At 36.9% G+C, this 26,544-nt stretch overlaps 1 protein-coding gene across 8 annotated transcripts in view; it reads left to right on the top strand.

Annotated features, from left to right (window-relative positions):
- LOC144965544 (histone-lysine N-methyltransferase NSD2-like) overlaps positions 1–26,544 on the top strand; it is a 67,846-nt gene that overhangs the window by 20,082 nt on the left and 21,220 nt on the right. For all 8 annotated transcript variants that reach the window (XM_078900973.1, XM_078900974.1, XM_078900979.1 and 5 more), the window contains 11 exons: positions 6,262–6,435; positions 10,402–10,557; positions 14,609–14,749; positions 15,235–15,423; positions 16,646–16,865; positions 17,777–17,983; positions 20,556–20,735; positions 22,665–22,824; positions 23,162–23,290; positions 24,479–24,668; positions 25,958–26,221. In XM_078900973.1, coding sequence (XP_078757099.1) covers positions 6,262–6,435; positions 10,402–10,557; positions 14,609–14,749; positions 15,235–15,423; positions 16,646–16,865; positions 17,777–17,983; positions 20,556–20,735; positions 22,665–22,824; positions 23,162–23,290; positions 24,479–24,668; positions 25,958–26,221 — 2,010 coding nt within the window. The remainder of the gene's footprint in view (positions 1–6,261; positions 6,436–10,401; positions 10,558–14,608; positions 14,750–15,234; positions 15,424–16,645; positions 16,866–17,776; positions 17,984–20,555; positions 20,736–22,664; positions 22,825–23,161; positions 23,291–24,478; positions 24,669–25,957; positions 26,222–26,544) is intronic.

Raw genomic sequence — 26,544 nt, 5'->3', positions numbered from 1 at the left:
CTTAAGCAAAACCCTTTCGGGATATTCCCGTGCCCTAAAAAAATCTAGCATGCGATCACGTTGAAGCGCAAATTCATCATCTTCCAGACAGAGTCTCCGCAAGCGGAGTATCTGACTGAATGGGATGGAGTCTTTGCACTTCACCGGATGGGATGACCGATAGAGCAGGTAGCTGTGACTGTCCGTTTCCTTGTAGTGTACAGTGGTCCGTACTCCCGTGCTGGTCAATACAGCCTTGATGTCCAAAAAGTTCACCTCAGAGGTTGAAATCTCATAAGTGTACTCTATGGACGGGTGGAAGGAGTCCATCGCTAGGATGAACCCTTTCAACTGGCTGTGGGTCAATGACGTAATGCCGAAACAGTCGTCAATGTACCTTTTGAACAGCTCGGGGGCAGGTCCGCTATACTGATGGAAGAAGGTTTCCTCAAGGTAGCCCATGAAGAGGTTAGCATATGAGGGACCCATCTTGGTACCCATCGCAACACCTGAGATCTGATGGAAAAATACATCATTGAACTCAAAAGTGTTGAGTGTGAGCACAAGTTCGGTGAGCCTCACAATGCTGTTGCTGGAAATCCCTGGTAATGGATGACGGTCGACGAAATGCCTGATGGCACGCAGTCCGTCAGGATGCGGTATGGATGTGTACAGTGCCTTCACATCCATGGTGAAAATCAGCCGTGGACGTTCATCCTGGAATCGAATTTCGTCAATGACACCAAGAGCATGGTTAGTGTCCTTGATATACGATGGCAGGGTGGGAACTATACGTTGAAATACCGCATCAAGGAACTGCGATACCTTCTCAGTGGGGCACGAGATAGCCGACACAATCGGCCTTCCAGGTGGAGTGTCAGACAATTCCCGGATCTTGTGTATCTTAGGGAGCATGTAAAAACATGGATTACCTAGGTCGCTGGGGTCGTGTTTAAGGACCTCTGCCCTTCTAGGTAATTCTCCCTGCGATACCAAAGACTGGATTGTCTGGTGGACTCTGGTGTTGTTAGCAAGTGTTGGGTCCGAAGTCACTTTCTCATAAAATATCTGGTCACTCAATTGCCTGTGGCCCTCAGCTCTATAGAGCTCAGCGTCCCAAACAACCACGGCCCTCCTTTATCAGCCGCTTTGATCACTATATCACTACGTGATCTAAGTGATCGTACGGCAGCCCATTCAAGACGGGTGAGGTTAGACCTCTTGATAGGTGTGGGTCGTAGTGCCTCTATCTGTCTAAGACAAGTCTGGATAAACAGGTCGAGTGTAGGGGACTTGCCAGGACTAGGAGTCCAGTTTCTTTTACGTCGTGAGAAAGCGGCAAACGGATCCTCAGGGTCACGGTCATAGTCATGGTCACGTTCATCATCTTTGAAGTGATACTTCAAGCGTAAAATACGCATGAAGCGACGTACATCCGACTCAATGCGGGACTGGTCGGACGTTCTTCGCAGTGGGATGAACTTGAGACCTTTCCTTAAGACCGATTCCTCTGCACTGCTCAACTGGATGGTCGGGGGGACAGAAACCACCAGCCGGTGGTTGTTGTGGTTCCTACTGGGGGGGATAGCTCCAACATTATCCATCACGTGGGTGGGTTCGCTGGTGGGTGGGGTGAATTGATCGCTTCCAGACTGGTCCCCGGCTGTTGGAGGGACTCCCAAACCACCAATGGTGACAGGCTGGTTATGGGTGCCATTAAGAGCAGTGGGGCCAGAGGAAGGTTCAATGGGTGAATCCACCGATGGGAGTGTTGCCGAATGAGAAGGGAGGTTATCGTCAAGATGTGTAATTCTGTTTGGAAAGAGAGCATCTAATTTACTGGTTTTGACATAATTTAAGCATGCATGGTAGTGTTGATTACATAAATGTATGAATAACCTAATGGCTTTGTAAAGTGTATGGTTATGATAAGTACGATGCCTCAAGCATGTGGAGGATGTGTCGATTGTGTGTGTTAATTTGGATATCTGTTTGCGAAGGATGTCTGTGGTAAGTCTAAGTCGTTGCATTGCACACTTGGATTCTAATTCCAGAAACTGGGAGAACTGGGATGAGGTTAGAGAGCCTAAAGAAGGGTGGAAATGTGAAACGAATCCTTTAGGGGCCGTGCGTTTCCTAAGGCAGTACAATAAGAAATTCAAGTGGCTGCTAGCTCGAGTTTTATAGAGGGTGGCGTGGGCGAGAGTGTAGCCTACTTGAGATAGGTGGATAGGGAAAGAGGAAAGAAACGTACGAATGTCCCGTAAGGAAGAGCGCAAGAGTTGCTTGGGAGATGTATGAGGCATGGTGAAAATAGGGAAAGAGGGCGAAAGGCTAAAAGGATGAGTAAGGTAATCAATAAGTATGGGTAAACTGGAGAAGCGAGTGAATGAGAGAGAGGAAGGGAGGGATAGACTGAGAGGTGTGGTAAGAGAGGGGTAGTAGTTGAAAACGTGGGTGTGGTGAAAAATAATGCTGAGATGTAAATGGTAAGGAGGGGGGGGGGGGGGGGGGGGGGGGGTTTAGTGTGCTAAAATAGGTAGACTGGTAGGGGAGAAGAGTGTAAATAAATATATAAATATGAGAGTAATGAAAAGGTGATGATAGTGCAATGTTGGATAAAACTAAATTGATAAACTGAAAAGTATATTATAAAAAATGCAACATATAGCAGTACAAATAAAACAGAAATAAACACTATACCTACGTGAAGTACTAGGTAACACTGATGGGGACGGTCCAAAAACACGGTATGGCAGCAGAAGTATAATTCAAGTGAATCAACCAAAAAACTCAAATGAATCAAAACGGAAGAGTAGAAAACGGTAAGGGCTGCCTGAAGCCGGTGATCGTAAAATACTAACGAAAGAGTGAAAATGGAAAGGCTTCGTATGGGAACAAAACAGACAATGGACGTTTCGGTTTGACAGCTACCTGCTCTATCGGTCATCCCATCCGGTGAAGTGCAAAGACTCCATCCCATTCAGTCAGATACTCCGCTTGCGGAGACTCTGTCTGGAAGATGATGAATTTGCGCTTCAACGTGATCGCATGCTAGATTTTTTTAGGGCACGGGAATATCCCGAAAGGGTTTTGCTTAAGGCTGTCCGGAAAGCCAGCCTCGTGTCGAGAGAAGCAGCAATGAGGCCTCGTAATGCCAGGAAGCAGGAGACACAGCGTCCCATTTTAGTCCTCACGCATCACCCCCATGCCGATCAAGTGAGGAACATCCTATTGCAGAACTATGGGATCCTCCAGGCGGGCGAAGACACCCACAGAGTTTTTTCAGAACCCCCGTTGGTAGCATATCGACGGGATCGTAACCTGAGGGATCTCCTTGTCAGAAGCCGCCTGGAACCCATACCTAGGGATGGACCTAAAGCCAGATCGTGTATGCGACCCCGATGCAAGACTTGTGGGCACCTGTGGGAGTATGACAGAGTCAGCTTTCCAGACAAGATTTGGGACATCAGGCGGCCGTTTACTTGCACTGACCGTAATCTAGTCTATGCGATTACGTGCTCCCTGTGTGGGATTGCTTACGTTGGTGAGACCGGAAAGAGGCTGGGTGACAGATTCGTGCAGCACTTGCGTGACATATCGAACTGTGCAGACACAGCAGTGGCCAGACACTTCAATCTGCCAGACCACTGCGATGTACAGTGTGTGCGTGTGTGTGTGCTCAGTTTTTGCCATTCGGACACTTCCGCCCGTCGACGTAGGGAAACTCACCTGATCAAGTTGTTGGGAACGCTGACTCCACGCGGACTCAACACCAGGATTGACCACCACTAGATGTCAACCTCCCCCATATTCATCACCACTGCTGCTCTCACTTCTGCCACTACAGCTACTGCTGCTGCTACTACTACTACTTCTACTACTACTACTACTACTACTACTTCTACTACTACTACTACTACTACTACTTCTACTACTACTACTTCTACTACTACTACTACTACTACTACTACTACTACTACTACTACTACTACTACTACTACCACTACTACTACTACCACTACTACTACTACCACTACTACTACTGTTCATACTACTAAAAGTACAACTCTACCTACCTACCTACCTTATCTATCTATCTATCTATCTATCTATCTATCTATCTATCTATCTAGCTAGCTAGCTACCTATCTATCTACTGATTATCCACCGATTCATAGTCATCTACCTTCCTAGCTATCTCTCATTGTGTCCAATCATCCACTTTTTTATCCATTTATATACATATAGACCCAGCTATCACTCGGCTGTTTACTCGCCCTCTCTCTCCCCCCCTCCCCCCTCTCTCTCTCTCTCTCTCTCTCTCTCTCTCTCTCTCTCTCTCTCTCTCTCTCTCTCTCTCTCTCTCTCTCTCTCTCTCTCTCTCTCTCTTTCTTTCTTTCTTTCTTTCTTTCTTTGTCCCCCCTCTCTCTTTCTTTCTTTGTCCCCCCTCTCTCTCTCTTTCTCCCTCCCCCCCTCTCTCTCTAATTCCCCTCTCTACCGGTCCGCCTCAAACCAACCCCCCCTCCCCCACCCCCCCCCCCCCCCCCTTTTTTTTTTTTTTTTTTTTTCTCTCTCTCTGTCTCTCTCTCTCTCTCTCTCTCTCTCTCTCTCTCTCTCTCTCTCTCTCTCTCTCTCTCTCTCTCTCTCTCTCTCTCTCTCTCTCCCTCTTTTCTGTCTATCTACCTATCTATCTGTCTATCCATCTATCTATTTATCGGTGTATTCCACTTTACTATCGCATCGTTCCTTCGCGAAGATTCGACCTTCGCTCATCCAACAAACACCCCCCCCCCCCCCACCTCCGCCGTGACTCTTTCACCTCGCCCCCTCCACCGCCCCCTACTGTTCCACTACAGTGTTCTACTACTACTACTACTACTACTACTACTACTACTACTACTACTACTACTACTACTACTACTGCTACTACTACTACTAACTACTACTACTACTACTACTACTACTACTACTACTACTACCAATATGTCTTTTACCTTCCATTATAGTCTGGAAAGTTCGGTTCCCTGACGCTGACCTTTGCTTATCAATTAGATCACCCCCTGGGGCACCCTATCCTCTACCCACGCCACGCTAACATTTCATTCATACTGCAACCACCATTGAGTACAGACGATACAAGTTATTTTTCATTATATTTTATTTGTTTTCCACGTTTATTTGTGTATTGTTGTGCTGACGAAGGGTTTGTACCCGAAACGTCCATTGTCTGTTTTGTTCCCATACGAAGCCTTTCCATTTTCACTCTTTCGTTACACAGTATCCCATACCCTTAGAACATATTGAGAAAATAGCAAAATAGCTTCCCGTTTTTCACACTTTTCTTACTACCTGTACCATTTTTGACTATGTTTTTCGTGTCTTTATAGTCTACTTTCAGAATTTGGACTTCAATTATATTATTTCTAAGATAATAAAATATCATTTTCCACCAAAATCTCAAAATCAATTTTTCGAAGGATTTACCTAATAATTAGACCCAAACCGCCCCTTAATCACAGAGAGTGTGCTCTAGGAATCTACATCTGTTCCCTATTTGAACCATTACCCTGTGTCTTACTTTTTCTCGTGTGCTTTTAATCTAGAATTTTTTGACTCTCCCATTTTATTCATTTTTCAAAACTGGTGCTGGAGCCTTTTTATGAAGAAAAATGGTTCACCTTTTAAAAAAAACTTTAGTATGTCTATTCAGAATGACTTGATGGAAAAGATGTTTAATTGTGGATATGGGGATAGTCGATATTAGTGTGGAGTGAGTTAATACCATGTTTATCTGTGTGTTAAGAAATAATTAAAAGCATTATTTAAAGGTGATAGGTTCTCTTAGATTAACTTGACAATTGGAGTCAATAGTCTGATGTCACATCCGCCCAGCAATCAGCAGCTTGGTTCTAAACAAAGAAAATCTGTACTTTTTATTCTTCATGCTGGCTTGAACTCTCACATGTCATGTGATCAGAATGTATAAAAGTCAAAACATGATCAGATTTATAATGTTTTTCTCCTCTGGATACACTTTTATGCTCGTCTGAGAAGTGTTTCATGAGGGCATCCGCCATTGTTCCGATAGTTTACCAGTTACTAAGTTACTATGCGTCATTACGAGGGAAGTGACATCACGACTCTTGATGCCTATTTGTGCAACAAGTAAAAAGTAACATTTAAGGTATGTCTGATTTTACAGAAATGTCTTTAATGCTAGGTAATATCTATGATTTATGATTAATGCTCTAATTCTAACAATCATCTTTTATGCTGAAGGCTAGTCCTGGTGCGAAAAAAAGTGCTAGTCCAGTGAATAAAAAGGAAAGGCTGAGAAAAATTTCCCTTCCTGAAAAGATGGTTACAATAAATGCTGAAGAAGAAATGGCAACAGTTTTTACAGCAGCAGCAGCCTCAACATTGTCACCTTGTATTCATTTAAGTCCATTTAAGGTATGTATAGTAGCCTTTTTTTTTTCAATTTTATATATGATAATTTGTGTCATTTATTTTTATGTTCAATTTTAATTTCGCTTGGGCACTGCTGGAGGGACACAGTTAGATGGATTTTTTTCTGTGAGAGATATTTTTTGTTGTTGTGAATTATCTCTCCATACATATTAGTAAATGCTAATTATTATTATGCTAATTTTGCTATCATTTGAATTTGAGTGTACCATAGTCAGTAGAGATTATGTTGCTGTGGCAGACAAGCTACAAGGATATATTTCTCTTGGATTTACTTCTGATCACTTGTTAACTAGTCCCCTTTATCGTAAATTTTCTGTGCTGCTTGATTGCTAAATCTAAATCTTTTAAAAGATAGTAAAGGCTGTAAAGCCCTATCAGACAAACAACAAACAAGGAGTGCATTTAGGTTTAAATAAAGGCAGTGTTCTGGTATCAAATCAAGATTTTATTATTTAACACTTTACAGATGGGGTTGTTTTACTCTAACCTGATGTCAAATTCTACCATTTTCACCAGGAGAGTTCTGTGATCAAGATCATTGCACAATTGTAATTTCATAATTCACATTGAAGTCACTACTTTCTCTCTTAAAATAGTTATGTCTGCAGTTATGACAAGATAAATAATAGGAGCAGCTATGACATCTGTCACCTTTGTGTACTGATTCTCTTCTGCAAAACATAGAAGAAAGGGAGGAGTTTTTAAAAACCTGTATGAACCTTAAATAATTACTAGTAAAAAGCCTGCAATTTTGCGGGAAAGAGTAAATTTTCATTTATCATTTCAATTTTGTACTTTGGTTACACTCTAAATGAATGAGGGCAGATCTGTAAACCACTGTGTGAAACATGGTCAATCTCTGATGATATCTCAGTATGGCCCAACAAGAAATTTAAGCCACTGTAATACAGCAACATAATAGTCCATGTGTAAAGACAAACTAAATTCCTAAAACTAATATTTAAATGAACTGATCACCATGGGTTAAGTGAGTGACAGTGACAGATAGAATATCAGTGGGCTGTCAGACTCTAGTTAGCCATATCGATCTATCAAATGTAAATACAATGGTAAAAAGTATTGATTTAAATGCAAAACACTTACATAAATTTTCGGAATTTAATACACGGTTAAATCATAGTTAGCAGATGACAGCAACAATGGATAAAAAAAGAAATTATGTTTGAAAAACTTTTCTTCCAGTTGGACAGATAAAATAATTGATTTCAGCCATATCCTGAATCATATTTTGTTGTTGTTGACAAACTTATTCTTCCGATAAGACATAAAATAAAGTAACTTCATCCATTGATTGGCTAAACCAATGCAATGAACATCCTACTTTTCCAGGATAATTCCAATCTGCTACTTCATCTTTAAAAGACAATCTGCTTCTTAATAGAAAATGGCTAGATAGTCTAATCCCAAGGTCAGATTAAGGATCAAGAACGACGGTCTAGTTGCCAAGAAAAGGACTAATGATTATGGTCTAGCAGACTTTTATCCTGGGTGGGGTTCCTGACCTCGCATAAAGGCAGGGAGGCTCTGACGGTGTCTTCTATCCCCCTATATCTGTTTCACGATTTTTGGACTCAAATACGTGGATACGATTCCTTTAGTACGATTTTTGTTGTAATATTTTGATTATTTTTTTTTTCTCAATCATGAATGATGTTGAAAATGACAACATGTCATACATCAATTGTTGACCGTGTTTCTGAATGATACATCACAATTAGTACTATTGTTATCATTTCAGTTAGTTATATGTTGCTGGTTTTCACCAATATTTTTCTCATAACTTATTGAGAATTTGCATAGAATTATTCATTTAAGCTTATTTTATACTTTAAATGACCTCAGGCCACATTTAAGCTTTTACCACTTGTTAAATAGAAAATTTTAAGTGAAAATTAAATTTAACTAACATCTTTTGCAATGAAGCTTTCAATTAAAAACTGTATTGCTGATAAGCTTAAACATAAATGGATTATTTCCCTTTATAACTACTAAAATTACTCTTATTTTGTTTTTAAAAATTTAATGATCTTTTTTAAGATTTATTATTTTGTATGAGTGATTTTTTTTTTTCATTACTAACTGGGAAGCTTTAGGAACAAAATGGTTCAAAATGAATCCTCTAGAATTATTTAACTTGTCTGTGATATGTGTAAATTTCCCATCATTTGACCAACAGTTTTAGTATTAGTATGTAGTAGTAGTAGTAGTAGTAATAGTGGTAGGAGTAGAAGTAGTTGTGGCAAGTAATAGTACTAGTCTAGTAGTAGTTGTAGGAATTGTTGTAGTTGTAGTAGGAGGAGTAGTAGTAAATGCTATAAAAAAGGGAGAGAGAGAGAGAGAGAGAGAGAGAGAGACATGGATCATTTGATATCATAATGGAAATTATCTTGTCACTGCTGTAAATTGTCATCTCTATTAGATTGAAGACAACTCTCACAAATATTTTATCTCAAAACCTTCAACTGATTTACTGGGCTGGCAGATGTATATCACCATCACAACTAATTTTGGGACATCAGCATCATCATCTCATACCATCACCTCCATGGCATCACCACGGTTACAACCACCATCACAGCATTGTCACTGCCACAACCAACACCACCACCACATCACTTCTTCCATCACCACCACCATTACAGCACCATCGCTACAACCACCACCTCTCTTCTTCAGGCATTAGCATCAATACTACTAACATATTTGGGGTCTTTTGGTCATTTCTTTGAGTGTTTCGAAAGCAATATCCTTAGATATTGCAATTTCTGAGCCTTATACTGATTTAAAATGATCATTAAGTTTTAGTTTCTCGATAAACCGATAATTTTATAATTACTAGTGATTGCTGCAAACAAATGTTTGAATGATGAAGATCAGAGTTTATTTTTGATTTGGGTTTGATGATAGCTTTTATATAAATTTTTGTATTTTCCGCACTTTTATTTTCCACACATGCGGACAAAATACACTTTTTTGCTAAAAAATACACTTTTTAGGATCATAGAATACAATTTTCATTCTGGGAAGATTGGCAGGTCTGATGAGATTACTAGGTACCCCAGCTGTGAGGGAAAGTCAAATGAATGTATAATTAGAGTTTTGGGAGATGATATTTTTATGCATCGTGTTATTTTTGTTTTACATAGATATTCTTTGTAAACATTTGAGTGTGTTCCTCTTAGTAGGGACCTCTGCTTGTGTCAGGATGAGACATTAAGGTGATCTCAAACTAAGTACACTGATAGTGTGCTCTTGGAATCTACATCTGTTCCCTTTGAACAAATTCACCTTTGTCTTCCTTTTTCTTGGATAACTTAATTGTAATTCTAGAACCTTTTACTATCCCATTTTCTTTCTTTTTTTTCCGACCCTGATATGACCTTAATGTGTTGCAAGCAACGTAAAACCCTTAAAATCAAACAAAACAAGACTTTTATCATTTTTAGATTTGCCAGTAATTCTGTGTCGATGATAAAAATTTAACATTGGCTTTACAGAACAATGTTGTCAGCCAACCCTATTTTAAAAGGAGAATAGAAATATTTTTACTTTCGAATATCAAGAGAGGTTTAAAATTATGTCATCAATTTTTGTTGTGGATATGTTAGAATTGTGTAGAATAAATTATACTTGTAATACGTAAAAAAGGACTGAGTATTACGACCTAGCAGATTTTCTTCGTATTAATTTTAGTCAACGGATCATAGAATTAGCCTGAAATATATAAGAGGGTTTGCAAGATACTTGTATATTGGTCTGTAAAAAATAGTTTTATAATTTTTAGATTGCCAGTAATTCTGTGCTCGATGGCATACAAGTAATTCTGTGCTCGATGGAATACATTTTACATTGGCTGTAAGGAATAATTTGATCACCAACCTTTTTAAAAAAAAATAATAGATCTCACTATTTCTGTTTTTCTTTAAGGCTAGTCCTCGGAGAATGAGAGGCAGACCAAGGAAAATTCCTCAACCAGAAGCAGCAACAGCTGAAATCATTATTGTTGGGGAAAAGGAAACGGAAGAAAATAACTTGTCTTCAGATGCAATATCTGGTCATGTTTCTGTTTCTTGTCCAACAGAGGTATGAGTTTTTTAAAGTAATATATTAAAATCTTAGTGCTTTTTTAATTACAGTATGAAACAGTGGTAATTGTTGATGTAGCATCAGAACAACCATAATTAATCTCTCAAGTTAAGCAATATGTTAAGAAATTTTCATTTTTTCTCATAACAAATTTGTGTCAAAACTTTAGATAATACAAAATTCGTTATGAATAAACATCAATTGATCTAAACTTATCTGATGTTACAAGGATGTACATTTTTCAAAATTATTCTGATTTCCTAATTTTCACACATTTTCCAGATTCCCCAAACTTTTGAATATTTCCTGATACATAAATACCAACAACTCCCATAATAAGAGATACAGTGGTCTCCGTTTATGAGAACGATCCTCGGGAATCATGCAAAGTGTGCTTATAGCTGGATTCTGTTTATAAACGGATTCAGGTTGTTTTTGGTTACGCCTATGTTCAATCCTCAAATAACTGTAAAAATAACTTTTCCTCATGGTTTCCAAATGTATACATTATGATATGAACCAGGTTGCAGGCTTGGAACTGCTATTGGTCCATTAAACAGCCATTTTTAGCTTTTTATAATTTTTGATTAAATTTTTTAAAATGTTCAACAAAACTTTTCTTTTCTGCTACAATATGCTACAGCATACGTTAGTCAGATGTGGTCGTTAGTGGGATGAGAGGTAGCAAAGCTTATGACTGTTGCTTGTTTGACTTTTGATTGAATGCACCTACCTGTTCATGCCATCCTCTTTTTTTTTTCTGTGAAGTGGTTCTATCTCTCTTCTCGAACATTCAGTATAAGATAAAATCTGATGATTTCAATCGCTTGTTTAACATCTGAGTTTGTTGGTGCAGAGTGCAGGACTGTAACACAAACTAAACTTATCACAGAAACAGTGCAAGTGCGAACCTTATTTTCATACTTCACATCATAAGCACACTTAACACCTCTTCAAACAAACTGGTCATCACATTTGATGACAGTTCTCCCATCCCCACACCGCTTCCAACACTGTCAACATCACCACAACGTGTCTACAGGTCGTAAAGTCGTAAAAAAAAGTCGTAAATTTGACTTCTTGGTCGTAAAGGTCATAAATGGTTGTCAATTTGCATCCATGGTCGTAAAAAAGTCGTAAATTTGTTGATTCAAAGCATTAAGATTTAAAAAATTTTAATGATGAATTAAATTGGCAGCACAAAATTATAAATGCATATAATGATATAAGGCCGCCATTTTGAAAATCCGTCAAACAAACAGTCTAACCATTGTAATGCCCTTTGGTGGTCATTTTGCTTCCCCACTGTTGTTCGGAGACTCCTTTGATCAAGTCTCTGGGGTACTCTGCCTCATGTGAACTCACCCCAAGATTATACCATAGTAAAACATGGACATTCCCCTCATAATACCCTTTCTTAAGCATCTGTTGCGAGTTTATCTCTGGAGATGTTACTACTACTACTACTACTACTACTACTACTACTACTACTACTACTACTACTACTACTACTACTACTAATACCAGGCATGTAAATCTTCCGACTATTGTCGGATTTCTGACAGTACGATTTTGCTCTATATATTCTGTTAAGTGCTAATATTAAAATAAAAAAATAATAATAGTAAAAATAAAATTCGTAACATCAAAGAACAGAACCAACAAAAAAGAAAATAAAAGAATTTTATTTCATTCCTCGAAAAAAATCAAGATTTTATTCCGTTTCGAACGCCGACTTAAAAGACAAAACAAAACTAGACAGTCTATCAGTTATCATGCCATCTATACACTCCGCTAGATGTGCGGCTATGTGGTCTAGTGGTATGACACTCGCTTTTGGATCAGAAGGTCCTGGGTTCGAGCCTCGCGCTTGGCACATAGTTGAGTCCTTGGAAAAGGCTCTTTACTCACATTCTCTCACCGTACTCAGGTGTAAAATGAGTACCTGGCCATTAACAGCGTTGTCTTTGTCCGAAAAATTGTAATATCGCCTAACAGGCGTAATGTCCCGTCCTACATGTTAAATGTTGCTGTTGACCAGGGACCCCTCGTAAAGCGCTTTGAGCACATTTAGTGGATATTGCGCTATATAAAGCTCAATTTTTGTGTGGCTATATGGTCTAGTGGTATGACACCCGCTTTCGGATCAGAAGGTCCTGGGTTCGAGCCTCACGCTCGGCGCATAGTTGAGTCCTTGGAAAAGGCTCTTTACTCACATTCTCTCACCGTACTCAGGTCTAAAATGAGTACCTGGCCTTTAACAGCGTTGTCATTGTCCGAAAAATTGTAATATCGCCTAACATGCGTCATCTCCCGTCTTAACTGTTAAATGTTGCTGTCGGTCAGGGACCCCTTGAAAAGCGCTTTGAGCACATTTAGTGGATATTGCGCTATATATAACTCAATTATGTATTCACTGCCTGCCTACTGTGCCATAGGCACGAGTCATCTAACACACACCTAGTCAGTAATTAACTAGCACGCAGAGCGTGTGTCGGACCTGGCTGTTTCGCTCTACAGACACACATGCATATCTCTGTCTCTCTTTTCTCCTTCCAATGGATTCTTTGGTTCCGTCTAAATGTCAATCGGAAAATAATAATGCGAAATAGAAATTTTTCTTTGAAATATATTCTTCTTAGAAAACTCTCAGCAGAAGTATTCTTTCCTCAAGACTGTGATTGTTTTAATTTTTCTCTTTTTCCTCCTTCACACACGACCGCACCACCACCTCTTCTTCTTCTTCTTCTTCTCTTCTTCATCTCTTTTCTTCTTCTTCTTCTCTTCTCTTCTTTCTTCTTCTTCTTCTTCTTTCTTCTTCTTCTTCTTCTTATGCTTCTTCTTCTTCTTCTTCTTCTTTTCTCTTTTCTTCTTCTTCTTCTTTTCCTCTTCTTCTTCTCTTCTTCTTTTCTTCTTTCTTTTCTTTCTTCTTCTTCTTCTTCTTCTTCTCTTCTTCTTCTTCTCTTCTTCTCTTCTTCTTCTTCTTCTTCTTCTTCTTCTTCTTCTTCTTCTTCTTCTTCTTCTTCTTCTTCTTCTTCTTCTTCTTCTTCTTCTTCTTCTTCTTCTTCTCTTCTTCTTCTTCTTCTTCTTCTTCTTCTTCTTCTTTTCTTCTTCTTCTTCTTCCTTCTTCTTCTTCTTCTTTCTTCTTCTTCTTCTTCTTCTTCTTCTTCTTCTTCTTCTTCTTCTTCTTCTTCTTCTTCTTCTTCTTCTTCTTCTTCTTCTTCTTCTTCTTCTTCTTCTTCTTCTCTTCTTCTTCTTTCTTCTTCTTCTTCTCTTCTTCTTCTTCTTCTTCTTCTTCTTCTTCTTCTTCTTCTTCTCTTCTTCTTCTTCTTCTTCTTCTTCTTCTTCTTCTTCTTCTTTTCTTCTTCTCTTCTTCTCTTCTTCTTCTTCTTTCTTCTTCTTTCTTTCTCTTCTTCTTCTTCTTCTTTCTTCTTCTTCTTCTTCTTCTTCTTCTTCTTCTTCTTCTTCTTCTTCTTCTTCTTCTTCTTCTTTTCTCTCTTCTTCTTCTTTCTTCCTTCTTCTTCTTCTCTTCTTCTTCTTCTTCTTCTTCTTCTTCTTCTTCTTCTTCTCTTTCTTCTTCTTCTTCTTCTTCTTCTTCTTCTTCTTCTTCCTTCTTCTTCTTCTTCTTCTTCTTCTTCTTCTTCTTCTTCTTCTTCTTCTTCTTCTTCTTCTTCTTCTGATACAACTAATTCTTGATCTTCTTCATAAAATAACACTGAAATCTTGAAAACAAAGGAATATCAAACAAATATGCCCGGTCCCAAATTGTTCAAGATTTACATGCTGCTCTATAGTTTACACAAAATTGCATATATAACTATTTACATCCAATTTTATCGCTAGGATTTATTTTATGAAACTTTTAATTTAGGATACAGCAAAATGTTCTAAACTTTTTGACTTGCCCCATTTTGAAAGCATAGAAACAGGAGAAAAGTCTTGATAACTATGATGCATAAAATCTGAAAAAATAAACTTAAATTGAATGACTGTCACTTTTAATTAAGTCTGAAGTTTTGAATTTCCCCCGTTTTTATTGTTCTTCAAGGTAAGCCCAAGGAAGAACAGGCCTAGAAAAATCCCCCATCCAGGTGCAGCAATAGCTGAAAGCACTAACAAGGAAGAAAAGACAATAGAAGAAACTTTCTTGCCTTCAGATTGTCAGGTTACTGCTTCATGTCAAACAGAGGTAAGATCTTTTCCATCCAATCCTGAAAATAAATTTATCTCGTTTCATATTAAAAAAAATATATTATTCATGCAATGTTTGAGGGAAAAAGAAGCTTAAAGTGGTGGCTACGAAAAAAGACATAAGCTAATGAGCTTTAGGATTATTTGATACATGAACACTAGTATATGTGGAAAAATAAAATGTTCGAGGTCTTCTAATATTTATCTCTCTCTAGGATGGTGCATAAGTCAACATGCCAGATAACCTTTATGAAATAAATACTATTGTACTATCAATTTCAAATTATTGGGATCAAATTGTTTGTTATTAGTTTTTACTTAGTTTGGTTTTAACTAAATTAGTTGAAAGAGAAATACAATCAATTATCATTAAACTAGATCAGATCTTAGCCAACCAGTCAATAAAACTATTATATTTTCATTTCATTAAGGTCACAAGGATAGAGTCAGATATTTGTTTTGAGTTAAGATATTATTTTACAGACCCCTGCACCCAGTCAGCCTGCTAAAAGGCAACGCTTAAGAAAATCATCACAAACAAGCAAGGAATCCTCAAATTCTCCCTCAACAAATGCTGATGAAACTGACAACTCTTCTCCTAAATATTCACTTGTCCCAGAAACTTTGTTAGCCAGGAAGTCTAGTCAGGATTCAGATTCCACTTGCTCTGAGGTCAGTTTTGAAATTGTTTCCTAAATAACTCACAGAACATTTATATATAATTTGAAATACAAAGATGACCGCAAATTAGCATATCTTGTAAAAGCCCACCACTTTCATGGAACAGACATTTTGCAATAAAAAACACCCCTCCAATATATCACTTTCTAATAACCTGCTATTTTTATCAAAATACATGTCAGAGTAACATGATTTTAATCACACGATAATGGCTTCGTAGACACGCATCTCTATGTTTGTATCATGTCTCTGATTTCAATTTATTCCACAAGAAAAATCATTGATAACCCTAACAGTTAACAGGGAGATATTTCTTAGTGTTTTTTTCTGATGGGCTCTTAAATGATCAACTAGGGATACTATCTTTGTGGCACAACCAAGGACAGCTATACTATAGTATAGCTGTCCTTGGGAACAACCTAAAAAAAACGTATCCCTGCTTGTATGAAATTAAAAGAAAACAAAAAAAACCATGAGAACATATATAAAAATATAACGGTTGATCTTTATGTTGTATAATGTAACCAGGGTATCTTACTTTCAGTGGTGCCAACTTGATGTAAAAAATTCGTATTCTTACGCATGTTCCTTCATGTTTAGCATTTAGCTGAGTATTGTACTCATTAATTTTTCATTATTAAAGCATTTTAAACAATCATACACTCTTTTAGTGTACTTAAACATTTTAATTTGTTTCTTGTCGCGGGAGTTCAGTATAATGTTATCTGGCTGGGTCATATCAGATTTGACTATATGGATTCTGGAAGTCAATACTATTAATATTGTCTATAAAGAGTAAGTTTATTCATTATTAATTTAAATGTCGGCTATAATATTACTAATATGGTATAATTGCTCATCATTAGAATTAGTGCTAATGTTTTTGTTTTTTTACAGGATTGTACTTTTTTCAAAATCTTACTCATTTTGGTTTTCCATTGTACACATTTTCATGGTCTAGGGTTGGCATCACTGTGCTTTCACCTTCCTGCCATTTTAATTTTAATTTTGATTTAATGATTTTGTTGACAATTCTTCTGCTTCACATTATAATAAAGTATACCTCTCCTTATGTTTATGCTTTTTTAGGGTTTGCACACTAAGAAGATAAAAAAAAATGTATCAAGGATATTTATTTTCTCAAATTAGTTTGCAACCTAGAATATAAATGTATTTAAAAAGGGTTTTCATATCTTTTTTTCAACCACCACAGAATAAACCGAAAAAAATAAAAGAAAATGAACCCTATGAGTTGGAGGTATATAAGCTTCAGTCAACTACCAAAATTGAAAAGGAGCATATTTGTGCCAAGTGTGAAAATAATGGAGAACTGATTGAGTGTCATGGTTCATGTTGTCAATACTTTCACCCTAAATGCTTGATGGCAGTTCCAACAAATATTGAAGAATTCAAATGTGAAGAGTGCACCTCAGGTATTATTATTTTTTTTAATACTTTGAAATTGGCAAATATTATAACCGCTGTTTTGTAGTTGATCAGATGTCATTAAAAATTTTTTAAAAATTATAATTCATAGTATTTTATGTTGTTGTAATGGGCCTACTAAGGCTTTCGTTTATTACTCTTTTGCTATGGAAGTGGCATGCAATGAATTATAGGTGAGTGTTTACTTAGATGGCTTAAAGTGAAGTAGGAGGTAGGAGCAAGTTGGTGCTATCCGTTGTTTCTTTACTGTTCAGCAGAACTTGCCAATATGTTCAAAAAGTAAAAAATGGATAAACCAAAAGCTATTGGTGCCTGGATGAGCCAATAAAATGGAGGCAAAAATAAAGTGAGTGAATTTGACTCATTTTAGGGGACATTACAGAGCAAACTGGCCCTCCTCCTGTTACACACTAAATGGATCCTGGGTGAAGTTGATATTTTTTTCTGACCCCCTCTGTCCACCCAGCAGTGATTGGATAGCTGAGTCTGTTAAGTCTGGTGGAAAGTATGTTGCGATAGACTCGCGCCATATCTCTAGGGTAGCAAGCAACTGGCATTGTCTGTTTCATGCTATAAAAACATGGACTTCTTTTGAGGGCTGATGGGGGAGGGGGGAAGGATGTCTTTAGCTTTGGTGAAGTTTAAGGTGATATAGCCAGCCTCCCATATTCACTTTGACCCATGGCATGACACTCACTTTACTTATTTTACTTTTATCAACACACTGCCCACAATTCAGTGATTATGTTGAACGCTTCTTCTACCTTGTTCCTTGAATTGGTTGATTGATACAAGTGGTTGCCAGTGCAACTTGACCTTAATTTAATACCTAATAGTAGTACTATATATATCATCTTAAATTTTTTTCCCTGATTATTTTTTTTTAATCCATATTCAGGTATTCATCCTTGCTTTGCATGTAAGATTACTGATCAATCAACCAAAAAGTGTTCTGTCCACCAGTGTGGAAAGTTCTATCATGAGCAATGTGTGCAGCGTCTTCGACTTACACGAATAATTGGAGACAATAAGGCTTTCATATGTCCACTGCATGCTTGTTTAACATGTGCTGTGGATAATATTAAAAACATTAAAGCCACCAAAGGTAAGACACATTTTCATCTTTATAATAGTTAAGTATAAATAGAAACTTATTGTTGCATGTAGTCAGAGACGATTAATTTATATGTCCTTTCCAAGGTTCACACTATAGTGGTTTGTTGTGCTGGAGGGGTATGCATAGCTGCCAACCCATTTGCTTTTGACGAAATTATTCTGGTTTTTGCTCTTTCCATGGTCTCTAAAATTCTGATTTTCAAAAAGTAATGACAATAAGAAATGGGGGGTGAAGACGATACAAACTAGTGTAAATGAGGTCTGATGGTTGGAGCCAGTAATTGAGGACCTCAGTGTTATGACTTTCGGAAAGGCATTTTGCACACAATTTATACTGTTTGCCCATCATTGATTACGAATCTGGCTAGATCTGTTAGATGTTAAAGAAAGTTCTTACAGTGATGATAATTTTCTGCAGATATGCAAGTTCTGGGATTTTGGGATTTTCTCAGAAATTTTCCTCTGATTTTGCCTTATCAAACATTTTCTTCTGATAAAAGCTCAGATCCTTTTGTGGTGGGTCTGTAAAAAAAATCACCATGTCTTGTGTCAAATTTTGAACCTGTACTCAATTGCACGAATTTTGGTGACACTCTCATTTTTATGACTTCAGGCCATACCTATCTATTTTTACGGATCATCTGCATATACACATATATACATATATATTTTCACATATGTGCTAAGCCCTCCAATGTGGTGCTGCACTGTAGCAATGAATATGAAAAATGTTTTTTTTTCTCTTTTTGAGGGAAATTTTTGTCTAATATCAAATCCCTATCTCCACTGAGTAAAAATGTTTTTGAATTTTGAAAATGCATTCATAAATAAAAAAGTTATGAGAAAGAGGGAAAAAAACACACAAATATGGGACGCATTTTCAGCTTTTTTTTTTCGATTTATGGCTGTATCTCGCGTTATAAGTGGAATAAGAGATTGAAACTTGTCAATTTTATGGCAAATTTTATAAAGAATATGATGAAGACATTAGAAGAGTTCTAACTTGTAAGAGCTGGATGATATAACACACACACACACACACACACACACACACAGAGTTTAAAGGGAGTGGGGTCAAGAGATAGAGGGGAAAGAGAGGTAGAAGAGTGCAGGAGAAAGGTGTGGGTGTGTATCTGTGTGTGTGTGAGAGAGAGAGAGATAAAGAAATGAGTATATAACACACACACACGCACACACACACACACACACACAGATGTATAAAAACGAAAGAAATGTACAAGGAAAAGAGAAATTGGACATTTCATAAATTCAAAGGGGACAAAGGTTACTGGTGGAACATGACTTGGAACACAATGATTAAAGCCATGCTAAGATTGTACAGTGCTGATGGTTTTCCTCGGATCCGCGGAAATCCGCCATTTTGGAGTCCAGAGGAGGAATTTCCTCCTTTTAAAAATTATATTTTTTCGAAACAATGTGCTAGCAATGAGAGAGTTGATGTGTGGTGGAACACACAGGTGGTTTCCCACTCTCCAGAAGTTAGCTAGAGTATCAATGATACTCTCAATTGCTCTAAAAGTGGGGTTTAGTGCAGTAAAAATGGGGCTTAAAGGCAATTGTTCAACGTTTTCCTTTTTGTCACCATCAGCACTGATTGTAGACCAAATTAGCAATTGAAAACTTTTAACAACATAATTTCTTAAATTCATGTAAATTAAACATAATATTATTATCACCTAAATACGATGGCAAAACATAATATTATTTTCACCTAAATACGATGGCAGACGATATAAACACCCATCTGCACAGTCATTTTGACTAGTTGTGAACTTAAAAACGAGGTCAACCAATCAGAAAGCGCTTTGCCACGAGCCGTGTGACTGTCACAGCCAATCAGTTTGTGTGCACCGTCTCTGACTCATATTGTGAGTCGGGCTTGTAGGAGGGCAAAATGGCTTTTTTATGTTTTACAAATGAAGTGCAAATTAGGATGATGTTTTGTAAAATACGGGAAAAGTATTTATTATATTCAAATGAAATTTTACAACTAAAAAGAAGAATTGTTCATATCTTATCTTGTCAGCGTCCTGCAGTTTCAGAAATATTTCACTCGAAAGCTTAAAAACGTATTTTTATTAAATTTCTAGTGACCGCACAACTTTTGTCTTTTGACACGACGTTAAGTAACCTCTTTACTTGTCTGCCAAATTTCAGTCATTTTCATTGGTAAACAATGACATAATTATTTTTTTTAACTAGCATATATGAAACAGCTTCGTCCCATATTTTGTCGCAAATTTGGGCACTTCGTGAGCGAAAAAGAGGCCCAAAGATTTGTGCGGGATAGTCATTGCTATGCACTGCATTGATTAAGATCAATAGAAGTAAACTGTTCATTGTGAGTCTCAATACTTATTGGTATCATTACCATTACAGAGCTTACTGCTGATGGACCAATTACTCAGTGCTTCATTGTCGATAATGTGGTAAGTCTTTTAGTCATGTCCAATCTTGATAGAGGAGAAAATGATCTTGCTGAGTTGAAAGATATTTTTGATTTATTTGAAAGATTTTGAAAATCTTTTATTTTGGAACAGGCCGTCTTTTCCGTTGTATTCGGTGTCCCACTGCCTATCACCATGGAGATTTCTGTATCGCTGCTGGCAGTCAAGTGCTTGGAGGTGGATTCATCATTTGCAGTGATCATTTCCAGCCGAACAAATCACAGTCTTCCCATGCTCATTTTAACATCAATTGGTGCTTCATTTGTAACAGAGGTTAATACAGTGTTTTATCTTTCTTTATTTCTTCTTCTTCTTCTTCTTCTTCTTCTTCTTCTTCTTCTTCTTCTTCTTCTTCTTCTTCTTCTTCTTCTTCTTCTTCTTCTTCTTCTTCTTCTTCTTCTTCTTCTTCTTCTTCTTCTTCTTCTTCTTCTTCTTCTTCTTCTTCTTTATCACTACTTAACAATATATTTACCACCACAAGTGCTACAATCACATGCAGATCATGATCCTTGCCACAACTAAAACTACAACCACGACTACATCATCTTCCCTACCACTGCCATTTCTACAACCACCACCACATCATCATCCCTACCTTCGCCACTAATACAACCATCACCACATCATCATCATCCTGACCACCACCACTACTACAACCATCACTTCACTCTAATCTCGACCACCACTTCTGCTTCAACCATTACCACATAATCATTATAGTCACTACAACTACTACCACATCATCATCACAACCACCACCACCACTACTACAACCATCACTAAATCAGCATCCCTACTACCACTATTACGAACATAACCACATCGTCGTTATACTTACCACCAACTTTACTACAAATACCACCACATCATTCCTATCACCACAACTGCTACAACCACCATCACATCATGATCCCTACCACTAACACTACTACTAAAACCACTGCTACATTGTCTTCCCTACTGCCACCACTTCTACAACCACCACAGCATCATCAGCCCTACCACAACAACCACTGCTACAACAACCACCATCATTTCTACCATCACCACCACATCATTATCCGTACCACCAAAACATAAATCCTACAACCAACACCACCACATATTCAGCTCTACCATCCCTACCTCCACCACCGTTACCTCCTCCGCCACCACATCATCACCCCTACCACCACCACTTCAACTACCGCCACATCTCTACCACCACCAGGACTACTACAACTACCGCCAAATATCTACCACCACCAGGACTACTACAACTACCGCCACATATCTACCACCACCAGGACTACTACAACTACCGCCACATATCTACCACCACCAGGACTACTACAACTACCACCATATCCCTACCACCACCACCACATCATCACCCCTACCATCACTACTACCACATTACTACATCATTATCCCCACTACTACCACCTCTAAAACCACCACATCAACATTTCTACCGCCACCACATCGTTATTCCTACCACCACCACATCATCATCCCTACCACCACCACTAATACATCTACCACTACATCATCATCCCTACTACCACCCTACAACCACAACTCCATCTTACATCCGCCATTTCTATAACAACCACTACATCATTATTCCTACCACTGCTACCACTACTGCAACACAACCAGCACTACATCATCACACATCATCACACCTACCACCACCACTACTACAATGACAACCACATCATTATCCCTACCACCACTATTACAACCACCACAAAATCATCATCCCTACCACCACGCTACTGCAACCACCATATCATCATCATCTCTACCACCACCACCACTACACTACTGCAACTGCCATCACACAATCACCTCTACCACTAGCACTATAACCACCACCACATCATACCTACAAACAAATCATATGAGTAGTTTTTAATGTGAAAGAAAACTGATAGGTTTAGTGAAATTCATATATGTTGCTTGTAATTGCATGAATGGGTAATGATGTATTCGCTGAAATTGGTATACTCTTCCTTATGAACTTGGTTAGAAAAAAGATTTCCTTCTTTTTTTCTGACCAATCATTCTCACACCTGATTACTTGACTGTATGTTAATTTTTATCGCAACATAAGATGATATTTTTTTAAGGACATTTTTTAACGGGAATGTATAAATTATCATCTCCCCAAACTGTATTGAAATATATTTTACTAGATGTTACTGTTATCTTGATCAGGTGGAGCATTACTCTGCTGTGAGTCGTGTCCAGCATCTTATCATCCGGACTGTATTAAAGTGGAGAAAACGCCAGATGAAGCATGGTTTTGTGAAGAATGTCATGCTGGAAGGAAACCTTTGTATGGAAATATTGTGTGGATAAAAGTGGGAAATTACAGGTACTGTTTTCAAAGACTATTTGGCACAAGTTTAAAATGATAAAATGACATAACAAACCTGCCTACTTAAGACCTTAAAATTTACCTACAGAAGTGTTTTTTCTTTGTATTATTATTTTAAGTTTTGTTGAATCATATTGTAGAGCTGTATTTTGGTAGTATTGTTATGAATTATTTGCAAAAGGTTTTTTTTCAATTACAGTTACCGTCTATTCATTTACCCCCACATTTTTAAAATTAAAATTAATTATCTCGAAATATACTTATTTTAAATGAATAGTTGATCCTATGTATTATATATTATTATAGTTGATCCTATGTATTATTTTGTTTTCAGATGGTGGCCTGGGGAAGTTTGCCATCCACGTCATGTTCCACATAATATTCAAGAGAAAGCTCATCAAGTGGGTGAATTTCCTGTAAGATTCTTTGGTTCTCATGACTATTACTGGATTCACAAAGGAAGGTATATCATTCCTCATTTATGTAGTTTTATCAAGTTCTTTTTATGAGAAGGCAATTGTCTAATATTGTTGGAATATTTGGATGTAATTTTCAACTCTTCCAAAGAACATATGGTCAATGGAGAATGACAGTGCACAAATTTATTTCTTCGTATGTCTAAAGTATTAAAATGATTCATGTTTTTGTATGTATATTAGACCTGTAGATCCTAAGTCAATTGACTCAAATCAGCTAATTTGTCAAATTAAAATAGAAAAAAAAGCAAGAAAGAAAAATAAACGACCCACAAGGGCAGCTGTATGAATGAATACATTACAAGGCTTTAAGAGAATCATTGGGAATGTTCCACAGCGCTACACGTAGCATACAGGTCACTTATGCTATAGATAATTTAGTTTTGACATAGTATTTTTGTGTTGGTGTTAAAAGATTTTGATGCAGACAGTCTAGAAGAATATTGAGATTTCAATGAAAAGTAAAGATCTAACAGAAAACTGAATTTGTTGTCAACGAAGGTGGAGAAATGTGAAACTTATTTGAACAGGAATGGGAAAACTTGCTACAGTGAATGCATTATTTTGCGTTCAGTTCTACTTTTGCCAACTAGGGATCATTAAGTGATTACTTTCAAACCACCATATTTCATTTGAAGTGATGTATTATATATCAATATATATGTCTTTGACATGATATATAATTTATTTCTTATAATGCATATTTTTTTGCCATTGAAAGCATATCAAAACTGTAACGTTACTTTTGATCACTATCAGTTGGCTATTTTAAAGTAAATTTTAACAAATTCCTCTCTTTTCAAACTTTTTTAAGGCTGTGATATCACAATTTTATAATTTTGAATAACAATTTTTACAGTTTTGTAATTTGTACTTTAATTTTCTGGAAATTTGTCACAGTTAGAAAAAATCGGAAGCTTTGAGATTACTGCTATGTTATGTCATCTTTCTTCCTTTATTTTTTGTTTCCTTCCCTGGGCTTTTTATTTTTGTCTCATGATGTGACAGCTTGGAATCCCTCAGACCTCGGTAAAGGATGTATTTGACGTAGATTAGTGGTTTTTATATATTTTTTCTCTTTTGAATACGATCTTTGTAGATTTATTAATGGCTGATTCAGAACAGACCTCATTTTTATGATTCTGTTATTTAAACTAAATGAATATCTTGTGCAGAGTATTCCTGTTTGAAGAGGGGGATAAAGCCAGTCGAGATAGCTCTTCCAAAAACCTCTACAAAATTTACTCAAAAGGAGTGCAAGAAGCTACAGAGGCTTTCAGTCATTGGAAAGCAGTAATGGAACGCAAGGAGGAACAGGAACAAGAGAGGAGTTTCAAAAAGCCTTCCACTTTCAAATTTATAAAGGTAGTCATCCATTTTACCTTATTTTATTTATTTTTTTAAAACTAAAAGAATATTTTTTAAATCTATTTCTTTTGCTGGATTCTCATTGGAAACTGAATCCTGAATATGTAAGTCTGATTGATGCAAGCACCTCCAAAGGAAAAGGCAAGTAAGATTCAAGAGCCATAAAATACAATATATAGAAGTAGTACAGTGCAAGCCGCTTAATAGGAACAGCACTGTTATGCAGATATTCCAATTAAGCAGCGTTCCAATATACTGATTCTGCTTGTGGCTTCCCTTAGAAAAATCTATTGAGACTACACATATCTTTTGTGATGTTTATATATTTATATATAGTAATGCAGAGCATACTTGTATTTGTTTTTCTGATATTTTATTTTCTACTTTTCATATCGATATTCTGTCATAATAACGAAATAAATTGATTGTCAGTCCAGATAATGGAGTTATAATCGAGTTGCACTGTACGTTGTACATATTTTAAATCTTAAAATGTAGGCATGAGGATAGATTTGAAATTGTAATGGACATTTACTTGAATCCAGATAAATTTATCCACTTCCGTAAGGTATTGTTGTCAGAAACAAATTTTTACTTTCCCTATATCTTATTTTGAGTATGATTGTTCTTGGGATCCTGTAAGGGGATAAATTAAGTATTTTTCAATATACCTATCATGGTATGGTGATCTTGTAAAATCCAAAATTGTGTCAGTGCATGACATAATCAGTCAGAAGGTGAAAATTTTGGTTTTGCATTTTTTTTTTTTTGCATTTTTTTGCATTTTCTGAAAGAATATGCTCCCCAGACCATTTTAATCTTTATTTGAAGTAAATCGGGTGATTTTTCATAAAGTTATGGTCAGATGTATGGGAAAGGTATCCAGCAACTTTTCTCAAATTTCATAATTTTTCAACTTGACTAGCTGTAAAAAATATTTAGAAGTGAAATTAAGCTTTGATATTTCCCGAAGATTTAATCATTTATGACAAGAACTCATTTTGGATAAAAACTGACCTTCTAAATAAACTTGGCAATATCTCAGTTTAAACCTTTTCACCATCCGACTGAATATGCCATTTCACTGTAACAATAAATGCTATTTTTCTAATGTTTACCACTATTTGATAGCAAAATAAAGTGTACAATTTTGCATAAAACTAAAAATATTTGGAAGATCATGAATTCTTCTCAATTTTCCCCTTAGGATGATGATTTTTATTTTTTACATGAAAATATTTACAAGATGGAAAGCAGTTTCAATATTGTATAATATTATTTCACAGAGAAATTTTCCTGTAGGCAGTGTACAGATTAATCTTGCTGAATTATCAGAAATTCCTCGCTGTGAATGTAAAGAAGAGCAGGAAGAACCCTGCTCATCAGATTGTCTGAATAGAATGATGATGTATGAGTGTCATCCGCAAGTCTGTCCTGCCAAGGACAAGTGCCACAATCAAAGGTTTCAAAAGCGCCTGTATCCTGAGTGTGAGCCATTCAAATCTGAAGGAAGGGGATGGGGTCTTCGCACTGTTCAAGATCTCAGAAAGGTAAACCTATTTTTCATATTAGTTTCCTCCATCTTATTTTCAATAAATGAATGATCAATAGAATTAGAAATTAATGCCTTTAACAATCAAATTCAAATTCACTTATCTTACTCATCAGTTATCAAATTACCATTTACAGGATGTGATTTAATTCAATCAACATTGATATTGATATATAGACCATTGTTTAACTTGATTTTATTACTTGGTGATTAAGTGATGTTACCACAGCTTAAAAATAACAAATTAACTGTTGTTAATGGCATACTTCTGTTGGATTACATCATAAAGACTTTCCATTCAATGATCGAATTTATTGCTGG

Source organism: Berghia stephanieae, chromosome 2, assembly GCF_034508935.2.
Source record: "Berghia stephanieae isolate SIO BIC M18660-M18661 chromosome 2, UCSD_Bste_1.3, whole genome shotgun sequence".
Classification (NCBI taxonomy): Eukaryota; Metazoa; Mollusca; class Gastropoda; order Nudibranchia; family Aeolidiidae; genus Berghia; species Berghia stephanieae.
Note: the sequence above shows the minus strand (reverse complement) of the source record. Positions and strands in the feature narration are given on the sequence as shown.